The sequence below is a fragment of the Bufo gargarizans genome, chromosome 4 (genome assembly GCF_014858855.1).
Source record: "Bufo gargarizans isolate SCDJY-AF-19 chromosome 4, ASM1485885v1, whole genome shotgun sequence".
Lineage (NCBI taxonomy): Eukaryota > Metazoa > Chordata > Amphibia > Anura > Bufonidae > Bufo > Bufo gargarizans.
Window position 1 is genome coordinate 384,706,453 of NC_058083.1, and position 19,781 is coordinate 384,726,233.

General features: G+C 43.1%; 1 protein-coding gene across 2 annotated transcripts in view; it reads left to right on the forward strand.

The window, feature by feature from the left end:
- The first annotated feature begins 1,275 nt into the window (after positions 1–1,275).
- Positions 1,276–19,781, forward strand: part of LOC122934643 (cytochrome P450 1B1-like) — a 29,115-nt gene continuing 10,609 nt past the window's right edge. The window contains exons 1-2 of one of the 2 annotated variants that reach the window (XM_044290255.1): positions 1,276–1,408; positions 1,740–2,824. In XM_044290255.1, coding sequence (XP_044146190.1) covers positions 1,752–2,824 — 1,073 coding nt within the window. In that variant the 5' untranslated portion in view covers positions 1,276–1,408; positions 1,740–1,751. Of the gene's footprint in view, positions 1,409–1,623; positions 2,825–19,781 lie in introns of those variants that run through there. The other variant, XM_044290256.1, reaches the window with a different exon arrangement.

Below are 19,781 nucleotides of genomic sequence, written 5' to 3' on the forward strand. Positions count from 1 at the left end.
AGACAAGTAGGTGTGAAACAGACTGGTCTGGGCATCCAGCACAGCTTAGTTTGTCCTTTGGCACTCAGTAAGGCTAGGGCTACATGACGACAAGTGTAGAGTGACATTTTGTTGCACCAATGTCGAGCGGCAATTTTTATAATGATAGTCTATGGTGTCGAAACTGCGACATGCTGCAACTGCGACATGACAGTAGCAAAAAATCCATCCAGGATGGATTTTTCTGCGACTGTCGTGTTGCAGTCGCAGCATGTGGCAGTGCGACACCGCAGACTATCATTATAAAGATTGTCGCGCAACACTTTTGTGACATCAATGTCGCACGACACATGTGGCAGTGTAGTTGTGCCCTATGTGTCACACGGATTATTGTCTAATATCTTGTATGCAGTCTTCATTTACCCTGTTATCAGATGTGATACCTCTGGATGTCCACAGAACTGAGAGTCATGAACATGACTGAATCTGATTGTTGATAAAATCAAAAGTCAAGATGTCTCATAGAGTCAAATGTCTCATTCAGCTTTGCTCTATGGGAGAACTACAAGTCCCATCAAGTCCAGTCAATCATCTAGTTGTGTAACTACTGGTCTCATCATAACCACCATCCTAGGATTGACAGAACTCCCTAGCAGTCTGTAGATGACACTATACATGCTGGTATTTGTAGCTGATTATCCAGCATTAGTGTACAGTCATATAAGTATTACCTAATGAATGAAGTTCAACCACACAACAGATCTACATCTTTCTCCTCTTTACAAGCTGAAGTCCTGCACACTGAGAAAAGAGAACTAGATGCAGCAGAGCCACTCTGTGCACAGACATTTAACTCCATCCAGACATGCCGAGGTTTACTTGTTAGATGACTCACCTTACCATAGCCCTGCAAGGGTTAATGGGTGACAGTGCCTTTTAATGAGAAGATCGTTCAGCCAGTTACAAGTAAGGCAGATTTCCGGATGAAGTCAGCTACTAACTTCACAGTGAGAAGGGAAAACAAGTGTGATTCAGGAGCTGTTCAGCTTTCCAATAAATGGTGGGATTGCTAAGGGTCCAATGGTGAGGAGCTGGGCGGTGACCAAGGGGTGCCTCCCGGGGAGGAAACTAGTCCCACAGTAGGACAAGAGAGGGGCTTCCTATAAAAGATCATGCTGAGGAACTGGACAGCAAGTCTCACCTACGTTCCAATGTGGAACCTGCATCAGTCTTCTAAAGAACTCCAACAGGATCCTTCTAATTATACACCCAACGCCTCAAGAAGAACTATAATGCACGAGAGGACAATGGAGTCATTTGAAGTCACATCTTCTTAAGCTGCTTAATTGTTCTCCATCGAGAAGGGTGTAAAACGATTAAATCATTTAAAGTAGTGATTAAAGTGGTGGATACATCCTCTCCAGCCCAGGTAAATTTATGGTGGATGAAGGTTCAGGTGTAACCACCAGTGGTGTTCTGGATCAGAGAGGAATGCATGTGTGGGAACTCCTCATCTCTACAGGTGTGCCTGCATTTTGGGAATGCATCTGTAGGTGGAGGAAGTGAGTCTAGCAGGAGATTTCTAGGGCTAAAGTTGTCGCATAAACCGTTATCATCATAATAGGAAATACCCTGAATGCACAAGTTGAGGTTTGTTCTGTGGAGAACAATTCGCGCGTGGAGTTATAGCAGTGAGGGCAGCTTATAGACTTTTTGTTGAGTCTTTTTTCTATTATTCATACTTCTATCTTCTTGTTTAGGTCTAAATTGCAATGTTGAAGATGCATGAAGAGTTTTCTCCTTCTTCTGTGTACAGTCTTCTGCTCTCTGTTCTGTGCGCACTTTTGGCCATTTGCCTATTTAAGTGGCTCCAATTCTGGATCTTGCCCAGATGGTTAGAAGCAAATCATCCACCTGGCCCTTTCCCATGGCCCATCATAGGTAATGCTATGCAACTTGGTAGATCTCCTCACTTGGCTTTTCTAGAACTAGCTAAAAAGTATGGGGAGATCTTCCAGATTAAGTTGGGGAGCCAGAAAGTGGTGGTGCTAAATGGAGACAAGGTCATCAGACAGGCTCTGCTGCAGAAAGGAGCAGACTTTGCAGGTCGTCCTGGATTTGCCTCTTTCAAGTACGTGTCAGGGGGCAGAAGCCTGGCTTTTGGGCTCTACAATGACAGATGGAAGGCTCATCGCAAAATTGCCCAGTCCACAGTAAGAGCCTTCTCCACTAGTAATCCGGACACTAAGCGGAGACTGGGACAACATGTCTTGAGTGAGACACATGATCTGATTAAGGTCTTCTCTGCTCTTGGAGAAGGAGGTAAATACTTTACCCCTGGAGGACATCTCGTGGTGGCCGTGGCTAATGTGATGTGTGCAGTATGCTTTGGCCGGCGCTATAGCCACATGGACTTGGAGTTCCAGGCTCTCCTCAGCAACAATGATAAATTCAGTAAGACAGTAGGTGCAGGAAGCCTGGTAGATGTCATGCCCTGGCTCCAGAGGTTCCCAAACCCTGTCAGAACAATATTCAATGATTTCCAACAAGTCAATAAGGAATTCTACAACTTTGTGCATGTCAAGTTCATGCAGCATCTCAAGTCAGCAGTGTGGGGAGTGACTAGAGATATGATGGACGCTTTTATCCACATCTTAGCAGAAGTGGATGGGAAAAGTTTCATCCTTAGCCAAAATAGAACAGTAAAGAACCAGGAGAAGAATGGTAACCCAGGGTTTCACCTGCTAGAAACTGATCATATTCCGGCCACAGTCTGTGATATATTTGGGGCCAGCCAAGACACCCTGTCCACATCTATGCAGTGGCTGATTTTCTTCCTCATCAGGTAAGAGATCTTATCCCTTAAAACTTTCATACAGCTGTATATTTTTTATTTATTTACTTAATTTATGCACTTATATATTAGGTTGTATATATTAAGCTGTATTAAGTTCTTTCCTGCAGATATAATACGGTTAAGGGGTTTCCATGTTTATAAGTTAATAACTAGGAGTAATAGTTGGATGCTAGGTTATGGGACTTTAAAGTTTACACTTGCTTGGAAAAAATGAGAAGACTTTTTATATTAATGTTTCATTTGGAGAGGATGATTCCATCATTTTCTCCAAATCTGAGTTACTGTTGGGGAAAATTTGAGAATGTGAACTGGAAATGTAGTTGATGTTACTGCTGTAGTATAAGGATCTTGTTTATTACCTGGTCAGTGTTAATGGCTCATCTTTACCAGTGATATTTGGTGGTGATGTTTCTTCATGATAGGTAGTTTTTGGTAGGTATATGTTCCAGGTTTATGTAAATAACGCTTAATTACCCTGTAAATGACAAATTCCTGATATGCTTCTATGTCTTCATGTATTATCATTGTCAAAATATTTGTTTGCTGTAAGGGAATATGAACATTCCTGTTTAAATTCAGCCCCTGCAAACTTGTACATACAAGATCTACTCTGAGCTGAGAAGTAGATACAATTGTATCCAGTCCAGGCAAGGCTCTGTCTGGATTGATACTTTGTGTGATACTTTGTAGCAAACTATCAGGGTACCTGCACACCTTGCATATTACCTGCAGTTTTTCAACATAGATTTTTATACAAAAAAACCACAGTGTAATACAGTGTCAGCAAAGTGAATGAGATATGCCACATCTCATGTACACCTTACATCTTTTACATGCGGAAATTGACCTGCCATGATCAATTGTTTGTGCGAATCTGCACCTTACAAAGAGTGGGTTTTCTCCCACAGACTTTAATGGGGTTGTTAGCTAAAATAGAAAATCTGCAACAAAAAAAACACATAAAAATGCACAAAAAACACACAAAAACCTTGATAAATAGAACAGATTTACGTGTTATTTTAATGCAGTTTTGGTGTGGATTTCACATGGATTTTTTTCATACAAATCTGCATTGTGTGCAATCACATAGGTGCAGGTTTAGGCTACATGCACACGACAGTATGCATTTTGCGGTTCACAATTTGCGGATCCGCAAAAAAACACGGAACGGACACGGAAACAAAATAAGTTCGTGTGCATGTAGCCTTACAAACAGAAATTCTGCACCAAATTTGCACGTGTCACTTGCGTTGCGGTTTTGCCGTGGATCTCAATTTTTTAATTGCAACGGGTGAAATCTGCACAATAGAATCGCATAAAGAATTTTCATGCTGCTGCCGATTTCTAAATCTGCACGGCAGGTCAAATTCTGCACAGAAAGAAAAAGCAAAGTGTACATGAGATTTGTCTAATCTCATTCACTTAGCTGGTACTGTATTATACTACGTTTTTTCCAAACAAAAATCCACGCTAAAAAAAAGGCACGTAATTCGCAATGTGCACAGGTAGCCTTAGGCCATGAGTGCAGGTAAAAGCACATAAGATACGCACACATTTTCAGTGTGGATTTATGTGCATTTCTGCAGCAGATCCGCACCAAAATGTTGCTGTTTTGCTGCAGATCTCACCCTTCCATTGAAAAGGGTGAAATCCGCGGCTTAAACCGCAAACATAATTGACATGCTCACAGAGCATTGCCTAGACTAGATACAATCTGTGAGGGATTAAAGGAAAAAATATAGGGATGGCACTCTGATTATAGGTAGTGCATGGAAAAGAGCATTTTATTATTCTTAAATGACTGGTATTGTCAATAGATACAAGTATAAAAATTTGTTTGAATCAAAATGATAAATAGATTGTAAAACTGTAGTACTGATAAAAATCTTAGGTCTAAAGTGGCGTCCTCCTAGGAATGTAAAATGTACATAATATACTATCAATGCATAAACAGTAAAATACACAAGTAAAAATACACAATTAAAATACCCAAATAGGATGGTGATAATATAGAAGTCTTATAGACCTATTGGAGGTAGGTGCAGGTATCAAGTCCAATGATGTCACAAGAAGAACAAGTATAGGTGAGAAGTGGGGACCCCCCTTTAAGGGATATGGTAATGTTCAGTTCAATCTGGTTTTGCCCACTTTGTTTCAGATAAATGAGGTGTTCACCTCCGGTTAGTGTATGTTTGTTTTCACAGTTATCCAACAATAGTAGTATTGTAAAGTGTTGCTAATTTAGCAGGTACATTACCCTCCTGTGGATCAGAGGTAGGCTGGTAAGCGGCTCCTGGCGGGCGGGTGGTATCCACGTGCGTTGTTCCCGCTCACGGGGCTGTATGCTCTGCCTATCTGCTGCTATAGCTGTTCGTCACTTCCGGTGACGTCACTTGCGCTCGCTGACTCTCCCGCTCGATTCTCATCGGCGTTGCACGTGGTGTCCGATGGCGGGAATAGGAGGCTGCGGCTTTTTTCAAAAGTTAAAGATACTCCGGAGCTCTTGTAGTTTTAGGATCCTTTTGGTTTAAGCTAGCTTTGTATGAGTATGGCTACCTCAAAGTACCCCATACGGGTTTCGGAGCTTACTGCTCCTTCTTCAGTGGGAATGGGTAGCCTATTTTTTTGTTCTATATATATGGTCCTAATTGGATCCAATTGAGGTTTTGGGGGCGTGGTTATGGACCTTGATTCTTGGTGTTTAGAAACACTTGTCCTGGCCTTGCAGGTGGAAGGGATAGGATTCAGATGGAATATTGTGATACATATGAAAGAACGGACCAGATCCGGCCATATTGTGCATCCATGTGTGGTTCATGATGTTTGTAGTTTTAAGATGGGAATAAAATCCATAAAATCCATATATCTCTGTATGTATCTATTTACTCTTATATAAATATACACATATCATCGGCTTATAGAGGAGTACGTATATTATAATAGGATAAGAAATAAAAAGTATAAATATAAATGTGAGAACTATAACCACCCTATTTGGGTATTTTAATTGTGTATTTTTACTTGTGTATTTTACTGTTTATGCATTGATAGTATATTATGTACATTTTACATTCCTAGGAGGACACCACTTTAGACCTAGGATTTTTATCAGTACTACAGTTTTACAATCTATTTATCATTTTGATTCAAACAAATTTTTATACTTGTATCTATTGACAATACCAGTCATTTAAGAATAATAAAATGCTCTTTTCCATGCACTACCTATGATCAGAGTGCCATCCCTATATTTTTTCCTTTAATCCCTCACATACAAGCGTTGGGTACGCTCCGTTCGGATAGAGCACCTCATTCCATTTTTTGGGGCTTTAGTGAGCCGCCCTATATTTATTCTTCTTAGATACAATCTGTGTCTGTGTCTAATCTGAGAGCAGGATGGGTAACGGTGGGTCCAGATTTGCAGCCACTAAATTTACTCAAGAACATTCCTATGTACTGACAGTAAACATATATCATAAAAACTATAGGAAATTGAAATATAATAGTATATCCAAAAGAACTAGAGCTTGTCATTTATAAAATGATTAAGCATTCTTAAAATAAGGCACAAGAGATTCATTTGATTTATTTTTGTGTAGTCTCTGTACATAATGGCTGTCCATATAAACAGTGGATATAGTCTATAATAAAAAAATGTCAAAAATTATGATGTATTGAGATGTCCATAGTGCTTCAAAGTTAAGGTCCATTTTGAGATCCTATGAAGCACGTAGGGTATAGACCTGCAGACGGTTGGCGTATATAACCTTTGTGGGTCTAATGAATCTGCTATGTTGAAAATGAATGTAAAAAAGCTCTGCTTATGGCCCATCTGGAATGGTGTGTGTATATATAGCCTGCTCCACAATCTTATCAATAAATCATTTTTATTAGATCCACTTACTGTGCTTACACAACCTGCTCAGTTTATTGTCAGTCAGTCCATTCCAGGCTTCATCAAAATTCCTTCATTAATGAAACACACTCCATTGATTTTACATCAGAGTAAAATATTAACTAAGCGTCTAGTTCCTGACAGCAGACAGAGCCCTAAATGGAGTGTATGTGTGGGAATAAGATGAGCATAATTACAGGCGGTATATGGGAGGTTCTGAACTCAGACAATGCCCTCTATTTAATAAAACCCAGCAAAAAATGATTTTAAGTTGAAAATTGAACATACTTAAGGATCACTAAGTTTTGGTAAAACTTTTGATGTGTCATAGAGTCATATCAAAAGATTTGAGGGTATGAGTGCTAATACCCCCATCGATCGCTAGAATGACTGCAGAGGATTGAATTGAGATGGGTCCATAGACCTAATACTCGGTCGGTGTTGCTCTTTCTCCTGCAGAGACGAGAGAGAGCACAATATGTGAATGCTTCTCTTTCCTTGTAGTGATCAGTGGAGGTCTCAGACCCCTACTGAACAAAAACTTTGATATATCTCTATGACATATCAAAAGTTTTATGAAATCTCAGTGACTCTTTAAAATAAACTGTGGCCATTATATATGAAATATTCCCAAAAAATGAAGACCAGAGTACCCGATGGGAACCCATGCAAACATTGAGAACACACAAATATCAAGGGGAGAAAAACAGAACTGGATCGCACACCCACAATGCTATGCTTAGATCTAATTGACAGCAGGGTGGCTGTTGGGTCCTGGCGCCTAATAGGGCAGTGCCACGTCGTTGTCACCACACTGTGCTGCGCTTATTTGTCAGAGTAGGTCCCACTCTAAGAGACAACCTTGACGTGGCGAGTGGGCTTATGCCTTTTGATCAAAATGTACACTAATGCCTCTTGTATAGGGGCTGTACACTTTAATATTGCGCTGAGACGCAAGTTTATTTAGATCTAAGCATAGCATTGTGGATGTGCGATCCAGTTCTGTTTTTCTCCCCTTGATATATGGAGAGCACACAAACTCCATGCACATGTCCTTGGTTTTATTAGATACCCAGAGTCTAGTGCTGCAAGGCATTAGTCCTATACATTGACCTACCATACTCAAAAAGATTACCGTATTTTTCACCCTATAAGACGCACTTTCCCCTTCCCCCCAAAAGTGAGGAAAAATAGCACTATGTCTTATGGGGCGAATGCTGCAATTTTACACTGATACAGCACAGCCGGCGTGTGTATCAGCGGGAGGGAGGAGGGACTGGGGGCCGGCGTCTTGTTTTGTAATGGCAGCGGGGCCCGGTGCAGTAACTGTATTCTACTACACCGGGCCCCGCTCACTGTAGTAATCATATAGGCAATGTTAGTTCAACTCCTATCCAGGCTGTAGTGCGGTACTTATCACTAACTTCCATAGCAGGCAGGAGGCCGGGCGAGTGGGCGGGAGCCGGCCACAGATCCCCCCCATAGCAGTGTCATGCCATCCCCAGATGCCCCCTATAATGGTCCCATCTCTAGATGCCCCCATAACAGTGCCATCCACAGACGCCCATAACAGTGCGTCATCCACAGATTCCCCATAATAGTGTCATCCACAGACCACCATTAGTTCAAAAGCCACCAAAAGCACACCTTTTGGTTCAAAATATTTTTTTCCTTATTTTCCTCCTCAAAAACAGTGTGTCTTATGGGCCGGTGCGTCTTATAGGGCGAGCGGAGAAAAGGGGTAAGTATCTTTTCATATTTTAGCACACTATTTATGGAATCCCAACAAAGGCACATTTAGACTGCTCAATTGTTGGGCAGATTAACGGTAATAACCATTCCTATAAATGCTCTTTCCCGATAATCTGCTGTTGTAAAGGTACTGCAGATCACCCGATAACCAAGCAAAACACTTGTTTACCAGGTAAAATGATCTTTGCAGTGGTTAACTCAATCTTCGTTTCTGGTCAGCAGATCATGATGTCTAAAAAGCACTCTGCACTCTTCAGGCTTTGAGTGTCACCACGTAAAGGTCACGGATGTAACATAAATCATGTGGTATTGAGGATGGTAGAAGGTTCTGCTAAACCATCTTTTCAGCTATGCACTGAGGACATTGTACAGTACATAGTGAACTAAAGAGCCTGAGCACATAATCCAGGCTGTAGATGTTGGATGTTCTGTCCAATTATCCAGTCATCCGTTCCACTGTTGTATCTGTTCATCATGTAAATGTGGCACTACAGTAAAATACCCATAATCTGGAATCCAATATTACAGAAATTATAACACCTATTTCACGGCATATTTATGCTAGTATTTCATTTTGGACTGTCTTCCTGAAGGTTATCTATTGTTACAGGCTCTTTCTATGTGCCTTCCTATGACTGTTTGATAATTCTGATTATTTGGTAATCCAGATCCTGCCGGGTCAGGATAATGTCAAATTAAAGGAATTTTACAATATACTATAAATGTTATTACGGGATATTTGGAATTTATTTGGGCATAAATGAAGATGCAGTGGACTGAAAATGCATGAAACAAGAGCAAACAAAGGGATTTCTAAATACCCTATTGCAGAATTTTGAGTTAATGGGGGTGGAGTTCCCGATTTTTGTATAGTAGCCAGATTAAGGAGTTGCCAAAAGAGGGTAGAACTGGCTCATTAATGTCCATAAGCAGCATGTAATGCTTAATTGACCCTGTGGTGGCGCTGTCAAGTTACAGCTGATAATTAGGGATCACAGCAACTAAACACACCGTGATCAGCGTATAATCAGAGGACCGCTACAACAAAAAGGAATCGTCCAATGTGGACATTCCCTCTAGTGAAGCAATTCTTACTGGCATTGACTTTACATGTATGCTACTTTCACACTTGCGTTCAGAGCGGATCCGTCTGGTGTCTGCACAGACGGATCCGCTCCTATAATGCAGACGATTTGTAAGTCTGGACGGATCCGTTTTCCTCCGCACGGCCAGGCGGACACCCTGATGCTGCAAGCAGCATTCGGGTGTGCGCCTGCTGAGCGGAGCGGAGCCCAAACGCTGCCAGACTGATGCATTCTGAGCGGATCCGGATCCACTCAGAATGCATTAGGGCTGGACGGATGCGTTCGGGGCCGCTTGTGAGAGCCTTCAAACGGAACTCACAAGCGGAGCCCCGAACGCTAGTGTGAAAGTAGCCTTACTTGTGCCTTTTTTTTTAAAGCATATTGCTCCAAACCTTTGAGGCAGTATTTTTTGGTAAATGTGCCATGCTCTATTTTAATGCAGAGGTAACTAAGTTTTGCAAGAGTTGAATATTGATGGCTTAGCTTCTGGAGAGGTCATCAATATCTGACCAGTAGGGGTCCTATTCCCATCACCCCCCCCCCCCCCCCAATATACCGGTAAATGTCAAGATTCCCTGTTTGTGACTGTGGTATCTTGATGTGGTGTCAGGTTTGGGTCTATTCGATTACTATAATGTCCACAGGTATGGAGCAAATCCTTGTAAAAACTAAAGGGGGGAGGGTTATCAAATCTGGTGTAAAGGAAAACTGTCTTAGTCTACTTTCACACTAGCGTTTTGGCTTTCCGTTTGTAAGATCCGTTCAGGGCTCTCACAAGCGGTCCAAAACAGATCAGTTTGCATTTGAATGCATTCTGAATAGAAAAGGGTCCGCTCAGAATGCATCAGTTTGCATTAGTTCAGTCTCTATTCCGCTTTGGAGACGGACACCAAAACGCTGCTTGCAGCGCTTTGGTGTCCGTCTGATGAAACTGAGCCAAACAGATCCGTCCTGACACACAATGTAAGTCAATGGGGACGGATCCCTTTTCACTGACACAATCTGGCACAATAGAAAACAGATTCGTCCTCAATTGACTTTCAATGGTGTTCAAGACGGATCCGTCTTGGCTATGTTAAAGAAAATACAAACAGATCCGTTCTGAATGGATGCAGACGATTGTATTATCTGAACGGATCTGTCCATGATGGATCCGCACAAAACGCGAGTGTGAAAGTAGCCTTAGTTGCCCATAGCAACCAATCAGATTCCATCTTTCATTTTTCAAAGGAGCTCTGAAAAATGAATGGTGGAACCTGACAGGTTGCTAAGAGCAACTAAGCAAGTTCTACTTTACACCAGTTATCTACTCATCTGCTGAATCACTATAGTCCTCATGTTACCTCCTACTATTGTTATTGGAGATCATTCCCTGGGGGTTCCCCAGGACGTGACTGTGTATGGTCCTGGTCCCCATCTTTAATACGAACATTTGCAATGCATAATAATTTAGAATCTGATATTGACCCCACCGTCTACGTCAAATAAAATTCCAAACTATAACCCATCTTCTAAGGGTCTGATACAGATTCTAAGTGCAATTTTTCTCATTTGTTGACCTACATGAACATTGGCAGTTCCAAAGCTGAAGACAATAGATATCTGAGTTTTGTATGTCTTCTTGTATCTACACTCACCTAAAGAATTATTAGGAACACCATACTAATACGGTGTTGGACCCCCGTTTGCCTTCAGAACTGCCTCAATTCTACGTGGCATTGATTCAACAAGGTGCTGATAGCATTCTTTAGAAATGTTGGCCCATATTGATAGGATAGCATCTTGCAGTTGATGGAGATTTGAGGGATGCACATCCAGGGCACGAAGCTCCTGTTCCACCACATCCCAAAGATGCTCTATTGGGTTGAGATCTGGTGACTGTGGGGGCCATTTTAGTACAGTGAACTCATTGTCATGTTCAAGAAACCAATTTGAAATGATTCGAGCTTTGTGACATGGTGCATTATCCTGCTGGAAGTAGCCATCAGAGGATGGGTACATGGGGGTCATGAAGGGATGGACATGGTCAGAAACAATGCTTAGGTAGCCCGTGGCATTTAAACGATGGCCAATTGGCACTAAGGGACCTAAAGTGTGCCCAGAAAACATCCCCCACACCATTACACCACCACCACCAGCCTACACAGTGGTAACAAGGCATGATGGATACATGTTCTCATTCTGTTTACGCCAAATTTAGACTCATTTGACCATTTGAATGTCTCAACAGAAATCGAGACTCATCAGACCAGGCAACATTTTTCCAGTCTTCAACAGTCCAATTGTGGTGAGCTCATGCAAATTGTAGCCTCTTTTTCCTATTTGTAGTGGAGATGAGTGGTACCCGGTGGGGTCTTCTGCTGTTGTAGCCCACCTTTCTTTCCCATTCTGACATTCAGTTTGGAGTTCAGGAGATTGTCTTGACCAGGACCACAACCCTACATGCATTGAAGCAACTGCCATTGACTAGATAATCACATTAATGAGAAATAGAACAGGTGTTCCTAATAATTCTTTAGGTGAGTGTATGTGGTATAGGTTCATACAGAATATTTATTTATGCATATTTATTTCCACTCTATCTCATTCCACACTCCATAGCTGATGTATATTGAAAAAGATGAGGAACTTGTTGCTGGTGGAGAGAGTCATCCATGAATGTGAACCACTGGCTAGAGATGGCGTTTCTCAGAGAATGTAGGAGCCTCATGATAGTACTGGAGGTTTTGTTAGTCCTGTATGAGCTTTTTAGTACCTGATTTCCGCTCTGCCTATAGTTTTCTAGGGCTCCCACACGCGATTCACATGACAGGTTGACAGCAGGGAACACACAAGAGATGAGACTCCATGATGACTGACAGTATGTTGCATTTCTTGAGACATATGTGTTAGAACAGGAGCTGTTGTCAGCTCCTTTTCAGTTCTGGAGTCTGTCTCAGCGCTCTTCAAACAATCCTGCAGATTTGGGGAAGGAGGGTAATTTGAGAAGCATTCTAGTAAAGGAAATGTTTTCCTCCTCACTCACCCCAAGGTAACGATTCTCCATATATCAATGCTTGTTATCAGCTTTTAAGTTCATGCAGTCATCCCCAGAGACAATAGTCATTATTACAAAGCCAGATAAAAATGAATATGTATGTAAGAGGTTCAGAACTTTTTGGCCAGGGAGTGGTGTACATGGGCGCCCCACTCTAGCATGGTGGAAATAAACAGGAAGACACAGGGATAACTTAGAACAGAAGTTTTACTGGGCTCACATGGGGCAACAAGCATGGCCATTATAACAGTCCCACCAGAGGCAACTGGCTTAAAAGGGTTTTCTGAGATCTTTTTACTGATGACTGATGCTCATTCTAGACCAGGGATGGCCAACCTGCGGCTCTCCAGCTGCTAGAAAAACTACAACTCCCACCATGCCCTGCTGTAGGCTAATAAATGTAGGCAGTGTGGGCATGCTGGGAGTTGTAGTATTTCAACAGCTGGAGAGCCTCAGGTTGGCCATCACTGGTTTAGACCATCACTTGAATAGAGCTGAGCTGCGTCTAAACAATGTGACCAATGAGTGTGAAGTCACATGGCCTAGGGAAATCTATGAGAAGGCCACGGAGCTACTGCGATGGCCGGTGCCTTCTCAAACAGCTGATCAGTGGGGGTCCAAGGTGTTAAACCCCACTGATCAGATACAGAGGACTGAAAGCCCCTTTAAACCCCCTTTAAAGTTCCAACTGCATATTTTCTTTTGGGGATGTGTCCCTGCACAGTCTGACACTGGCAGCACTGATTAGACAGTGTCAAACTGTGCAGGGACACACTACCAACTTGTAACACCCATCTGGACCTTCATTGTAAACTTCTGGCAAGACATTCATAAACTTCCACAAGAACAGAAGAATTGCACATCAGAGTCATAACAGTAGATGTTCCAGAATTGTTATTGCAATGAGCATGCAAGTAGTTATTAAAACACACGTCAGGAGAGGAGGCAGTTCATTGGTTACAAAGGTTGTTGGTACATCTTACAAGAGGCATTTGGCTTAGTGGTTACAAGAGTCTCCTTAGAGACAACATGCTTACTTCGTGAACATACTGTTTTTTGGGGGTTTTCTGATGTAATATACGGCACAGAATCGGTAATGTAAGTTACGTTTCAAATTAAATATTAATCACAGTTGGTGGAAACGTTGTAGAGAAGTTAAAACCTCAAAATGTATTAGGTATACGTTAAAATATAGGGGGAGGGTGTGCGAGCCCTACCTTAATCTAAAATAACAAACAAAAAATCAGAACTGTACAGACAAGCCAACATATACCCCCACAGGGTCCCTTGTGTTAGAGCAATGGGATTATTGGCTGCCTAGAGGAATATACCCCAGAGTGTGCGCCACTGGTTCACGTACTACACTCAATAATATATAGGAACCGGTAAAAACGTAAAGAGGCTGCTGTAGCGCAGTGTATCCACATAATGTTACCAGTCGCTATCAGTTCAGACTAGCCAAATGCCAGACTGCTATAGACTGCAAGGCCAGGATCTGCTGCAGGCGGGTGACCAGATATTACCCTCCCCACTAATTCTATACAGTCCCCTCAGTGCCTCTGACGTTGAACAGTATAATTGTCTGGCATAATTAGCATGGCGGCTAAACTACCCTATGTCCCCATAAAGGGGTAGCGCTAAACCTATACCCTCTATCCTGCTCTACATTTCGCCCTGTAGATTCAGGACAGACAAACACATAGAACGCCGTATGCCTTGTGTGATGAGGCTATGGGATCAGCGCTAGGGTGGCCGTAATTACGGACGCCGCTTGCTGCTTGTCAAATAGGGGGATCCCCTCCTCCAAAGGGGCGGATACAGCACTCGCCGGCGAATCAGGAGAGCGGTGGACGTGTCAGAAACACTAACCGCCTCCGCTCTCCTCCCCACCCTCCAAAGCGACGCGACCCTCATTTGAGTGTGAAAACACTCCTATTTATTTACAGGGACCAATCGGCGGTTAGAATCAGTCACACCAGTCAACAGCAGCATCAGAAGTACTGAGGAGCCGCTGATAGATAACCCCGAGGTATATCAGACGACTATTAATACTAATCACAGGTGTGCACTACGGTCTCAGGAGTGCACAGGAACGCCCCTGCATGTAGGAGCGCCGTGTGTGAAAAGAACGCCGCCTGCATGGAAAACTGCAGTGTGTGAAAAAAAGTGCACATCCTAGGTGATGTACCATACATGGAAACACAACTCGCAATATGATAACTGGTAATGGGATACCCAGAGTGGTCCAGTAGGCCAGGACATAACCTTCATAAGAAGCATGTATACGAAATGTGTTTATTCAGACCTCCTGGACGTACGGTTCGTAACCTAAACATCCATTCTGCCTCCTTCTGTAGTAGTTTTGTATCAAAATCACCCACTCTGGGCGTGCTTCTAATGACTTCAATCCCTTGAAAATCTGATAGCCTCGATGTTTCCAGAGTGGCAAATGGAGATATGACGCGCGATAGGGGTATCCGCCTCCTTACGGATATCGTTGAGGTGTTCCCCTAGCCTCCGTCTAAACTCTCGTATAGTTTTGCCTATGTACTGGAGGCCACACATACAAGTTGCGAGGTAGATGACGCCTCTGGTCCTGCAATTGATAAATGACTGGATTTTGAATCTTTGTTGTGTCACAGTACTGATGAAGCTATTCCCCCTTTTTATCGCACCGCATGCCACACTACCACTACAAGGGAACGTGCCCTTTGGTTGATGCTCGAGCCACGTCCCTGGTTGCGGTGGTTGTAAAAGGCTGTGTACCAAACAGTCTCTCAGACTGCGACCACGGTGAAAGGTGATGCTTGGAGTATCACCTACGAGGTGTCCCACATCTGGGTCCGATTTAAGGATACCCCAGAAATGAGTGAGAACCTCCTGTACTTCTCTCTGGACTTCATCAAATGTGGCAATAATCCGAACTGGGTTGCCATCGCTATCTCTGGTACGTGGTATCAGGAATGTATCGCGATTTACTGTAAGCGAATGCTGGTATGCCTTTGTCATGACATGTCGTGGGTACCCCCTGTCAGTAAACCTATTTTGAAGGTCCCTAGCCGACACCCGGTAGTTTCTGCGTAATCTTAGGTACTGCCCTTTGTGGATACCTTTCTTAAGAGCTACCGGATGGCAACTGTCCCACCATAGGAGGCTGTTAGCGGCTGTATCCTTCCTGAAGAGGCGGGTGCCTATATTACCTTTAGGGTCCCTGAAGATGTTGAGATCCAAGAAGGTAATGTGGTTTTGATGAATTTCCGACGTGAAATATAGTCCCAGGTCATTCTCAACGTTTTTAAAGTCACTCACACTCCCAGACCATAAAATCAACACGTCGTCGATATAGCGTAACCAAAGGCCTATATGTTTGATCCATCTATTTTCCTCTTCAGGAAACACCACTTTCCGTTCCCACCAGCCGAGGTAGAGGTTGGAAAAGGTCGGTGCGCCTGGGCTCCCCATGGCCGCTCCCCATGGCCACTCCCCTGAGCTGGTGGAACAGGCGGCCATCAAACAGAAACACATTATGTTCCAGGATGAACTGCAGTAACTCCAATATAAACTCATTGTGCCACCAAATATGCAAACCCCGTTCTTATAAAAAAAGCCCCTACAGCTCCACACCCATTATGTTGGGGTATGGAGCTGTAGAGCGCCTCAACATCCAGGCTAGCCAGAAAGGTCTGGTCATCAATGTGAATACCCTCCAGTCACATCTGTGGTGTCTCTCACATAGGATGGGAGAGCCAACACAAAGGGACGTAAGATCTTATCTGCGTATATACTGATACCCTGTGTTAGGCTCCCTATCCCAGAGGCAATGGGTCTACCCTTCAGTGGGGTCCGCCCCTTGTGGACCTTCAGTAAACTGCAAAATCAGGGGACCACTAGATGTTTCGGGAGCAGAAAGGAAAATTCGGTCTTACTGATCAGCCTGTCATCTAGTGCTTTGGAAAGGATACCTTTTTGCATCATATTGCGAGTGGTGTTTCCATGTATGGTACATCACCTAGGATGTGCACTGTTATTCACACACGGCGCTTCTACATGCAGGGGGCTTTCCTGTGCACTCCTGAGACCGTAGTGCACTCCTGTGATTAGTATTAATAGTCGTGTGATATACCTCAGAGTTATCTATCAGCGGCTCCTCAGTACTGATGCTGCTGTTGCCTGGTGTGACTGATTCTAACCGCCGATGGGTCCCTGTGAATAAATGGGAGTGTTTTCACACTCTAATGAGAATCACTTCGCTTTGAAGGGCGGGGAGGAGAGCGGAGGCGGTCAGTGTTTCTGACATGTCCACCGCTCTCCTGATTCGCCGGCGAGTGCTGTATCTGCCCCTTTGGGGGAGGAGCTCCCCCTATTTGACAAGCGGCAAGCGGCGTCCGTAATTACGGCCACTCTATCGCCGATGCCGTAGCCTCACCACACAAGGCATACAGCGTTTTATGTGTTTGTCTGTCCTGAACCCTAATTACCAAGCTCCTGATGAGCCTACAGGGCGAAACTTAGAGCAGAGCAGGATAGAGGATATAGGTTCAGCGCTACCCCTTTATGGGGACATAGGGTAGTTTAGCCACCATGCTAATTATGCCAGACAATTATACTGTTCAACGACAGAGGCACTGAGGGGACTGTATAGCATTAGTGGGAGGCTAATATCTGGTCACCCGCCTGCAGCAGATCCTGGCCTTGCAGTCTATAGCAGTCTGGCATTCGGTTAGTCTGAACTGATAGTGACTGGTAACATTATGTGGATACACTGCGCTAGAGCAGCCTCTTTACGTTTTTACCGGTTCCTATATATTATTGAGTGTAGTGCGTGAACCAGTGGCGCACACTCTGGGGTATATTCCTCTAGGCAGCCAATAATCCCGTTGCTGTAACGCAAGGGACCCTGTGGGGGGTATATGTTGGCTTGTCTGTACAGTTCTGATTTTTGGTTTGTTTGTTTACATTAAGATAGGGCTCGCACCCTTCCCCTATATTTGAACATATACCTAATCAATTTTGAGGTTTTAATTTCTCTACAACGTTTCCACCAACTGTGATTAAGGTTTTCTGATGTAGCTCCAACATACTCTACAGCAGGGATCAGCAACCTCTGGCATTCCAGCTGTTCTGAAACTACAGCTGTTCTGAAATCCTCCATTCACTTCTATGGGAGTTAGAAGAACAGCCAAGCATGTTGCATGCTAGGAGTTGTAGTAGGTTCACAGCAGCTGGAGTGCCGAAGGTTGCTGATCCTTGCTCTACAGCACTGTATACAGGTTATCATGACACACAGCAGTTCCTCTTCCCAATGGGGCTCATCTATTTTCTCTATCTTAAAGGTTAACTGTCATGTTTTCATCAAAAAATCTATTTTAGCATAAATATGCATGAAGCAATCCTTACGTTTTCCTTGAGTTTTTCCCTTAGTTACGGCTGTTAAAAGATTTACAATATGAGGACCTTCTCAAGATGGCTCCTCTGCCAATTCTCTGAGGCCAAATCTGCTTTCCCTCACTTCCCATACACACTTGCTGTAGTCAGCTCCCTACCAGCCAATTAGATTGGATTACTGAGAGACACGCATCCTCACTCTGAAGCCTAATGCAGGACACAAAAGGGAAGACAGACGAGCCCTAGCAACGGTCTTTTAAGGGAGCAGTGGAAAGGGACAGGGGACATTAATGAAAGCTGTTATTATAAGGTAATTACAGATCTTTTGACAATCATTGACAGATTAACTTAGGTATACATGCCTAGCTCTAATAAACTAGCAAATAAAATAAAAAATGACAGTTGTCCTTTAAACCTATGCCAGGGGCCATTTCATTGGAAGTCAATATTGACAAGAGCAGTAAAGAAGTGTAACTTTGTGTAGAGCGAATGATATGTGGGTAATTGCTGGATACAAGTTTGGTACATGTACTGTAAGTCTTAAGATGTCATAGTTGAACCTGAAAGGAATTTGCAGGATTTAGAGGAGAGGAATGTGAGAATATGAATGGTTCAACTATAAATCTGAAAGATTTTTAGCTGCGATAACATAATATGTCTCCATATTTGGAGGTGTATTTATTGAGTGTATGGCTGCTTTCTGTCACAGATTGCATGACTTGTAGAGGAGAATGGGTGGACTTTCTGTACAGCTTGTGTATACTTCACGCCCTCTCAGGAAGCTTGCTTTGACATAAGCACATGTAGTACTCAACTTTATGTTGACTTTAGAGTAGAAGTGGCATTTTTACTGCCAGAGGCTGAATTACTTCTGGTCTGCCTGAGCAAGTCTCTCTCTGTTCAAAGAAATCCAGCCACACACCTTGTGAAACAGATAAACTACAAGGAACCCTTTTCCCATGCTAAACGCACATTATACAACACAGTGTATAATTGATTGTGTTTCATGTCATGAGTTCAAAAGACAAGAGGAACATAAACACTGCCATAAATTATAATTAAAGGGGAAGATGAGCTTTTTCCATTAAGTCATATTTTTAAAGATCTATGATGCTTAGGTAGGCTACTGGCTCTCCATAAAGAGACCAGTCCTGTATGGAGATTTACTGGAAGGGGAGACTTGACATTGCTCCATTGAAACACAATATGCTAAGAGGTATCTCACAAGGAAAGATAACCATCTCACTAGTTCCACCTTGTGGAAATGGCTCCCTGTAAGGCAAAATTTGACTTTTTTAGCAAGTCTTGGGACATAACAAGGAGAAATAGCCAAGCATCCATCTGTAGACAGCTGTTTTTGGGTGCTTGATAAGGGGCCAGGCCCCCAAAACACCTGTCTACTGCTGGATATTTGGCTTGGCTATTTACTTTGTCATGTCCCAAGGTTTCTTTTAAAATTCAGATTGCCATAGACCCTACAGGGAAATTTACTGGTGGGCCGATGCCTCAGGGGGTCACCCAAGCCCTCCTTTCTGCCGCTGACGGATGTATAATAAGCTCTCAACAGTAATTAACTCTGTGAGAATCAGATACTCATGTACCCAGCCAGCAGCTGCACATGCCCTCCTGAATTCAACTGCTGTGGCCTGCACCTCATCTCCTAAGCCCCCCTGCTCCATAAACAACTGTATGAGGAGGACAGAAAATGGTAGCTATTGATGGCCACTACAGAGGGTCAGCTTTTGGGGCAGTATATTGTGCTACGGTATGGTATTTTGCATTGTGTTATTT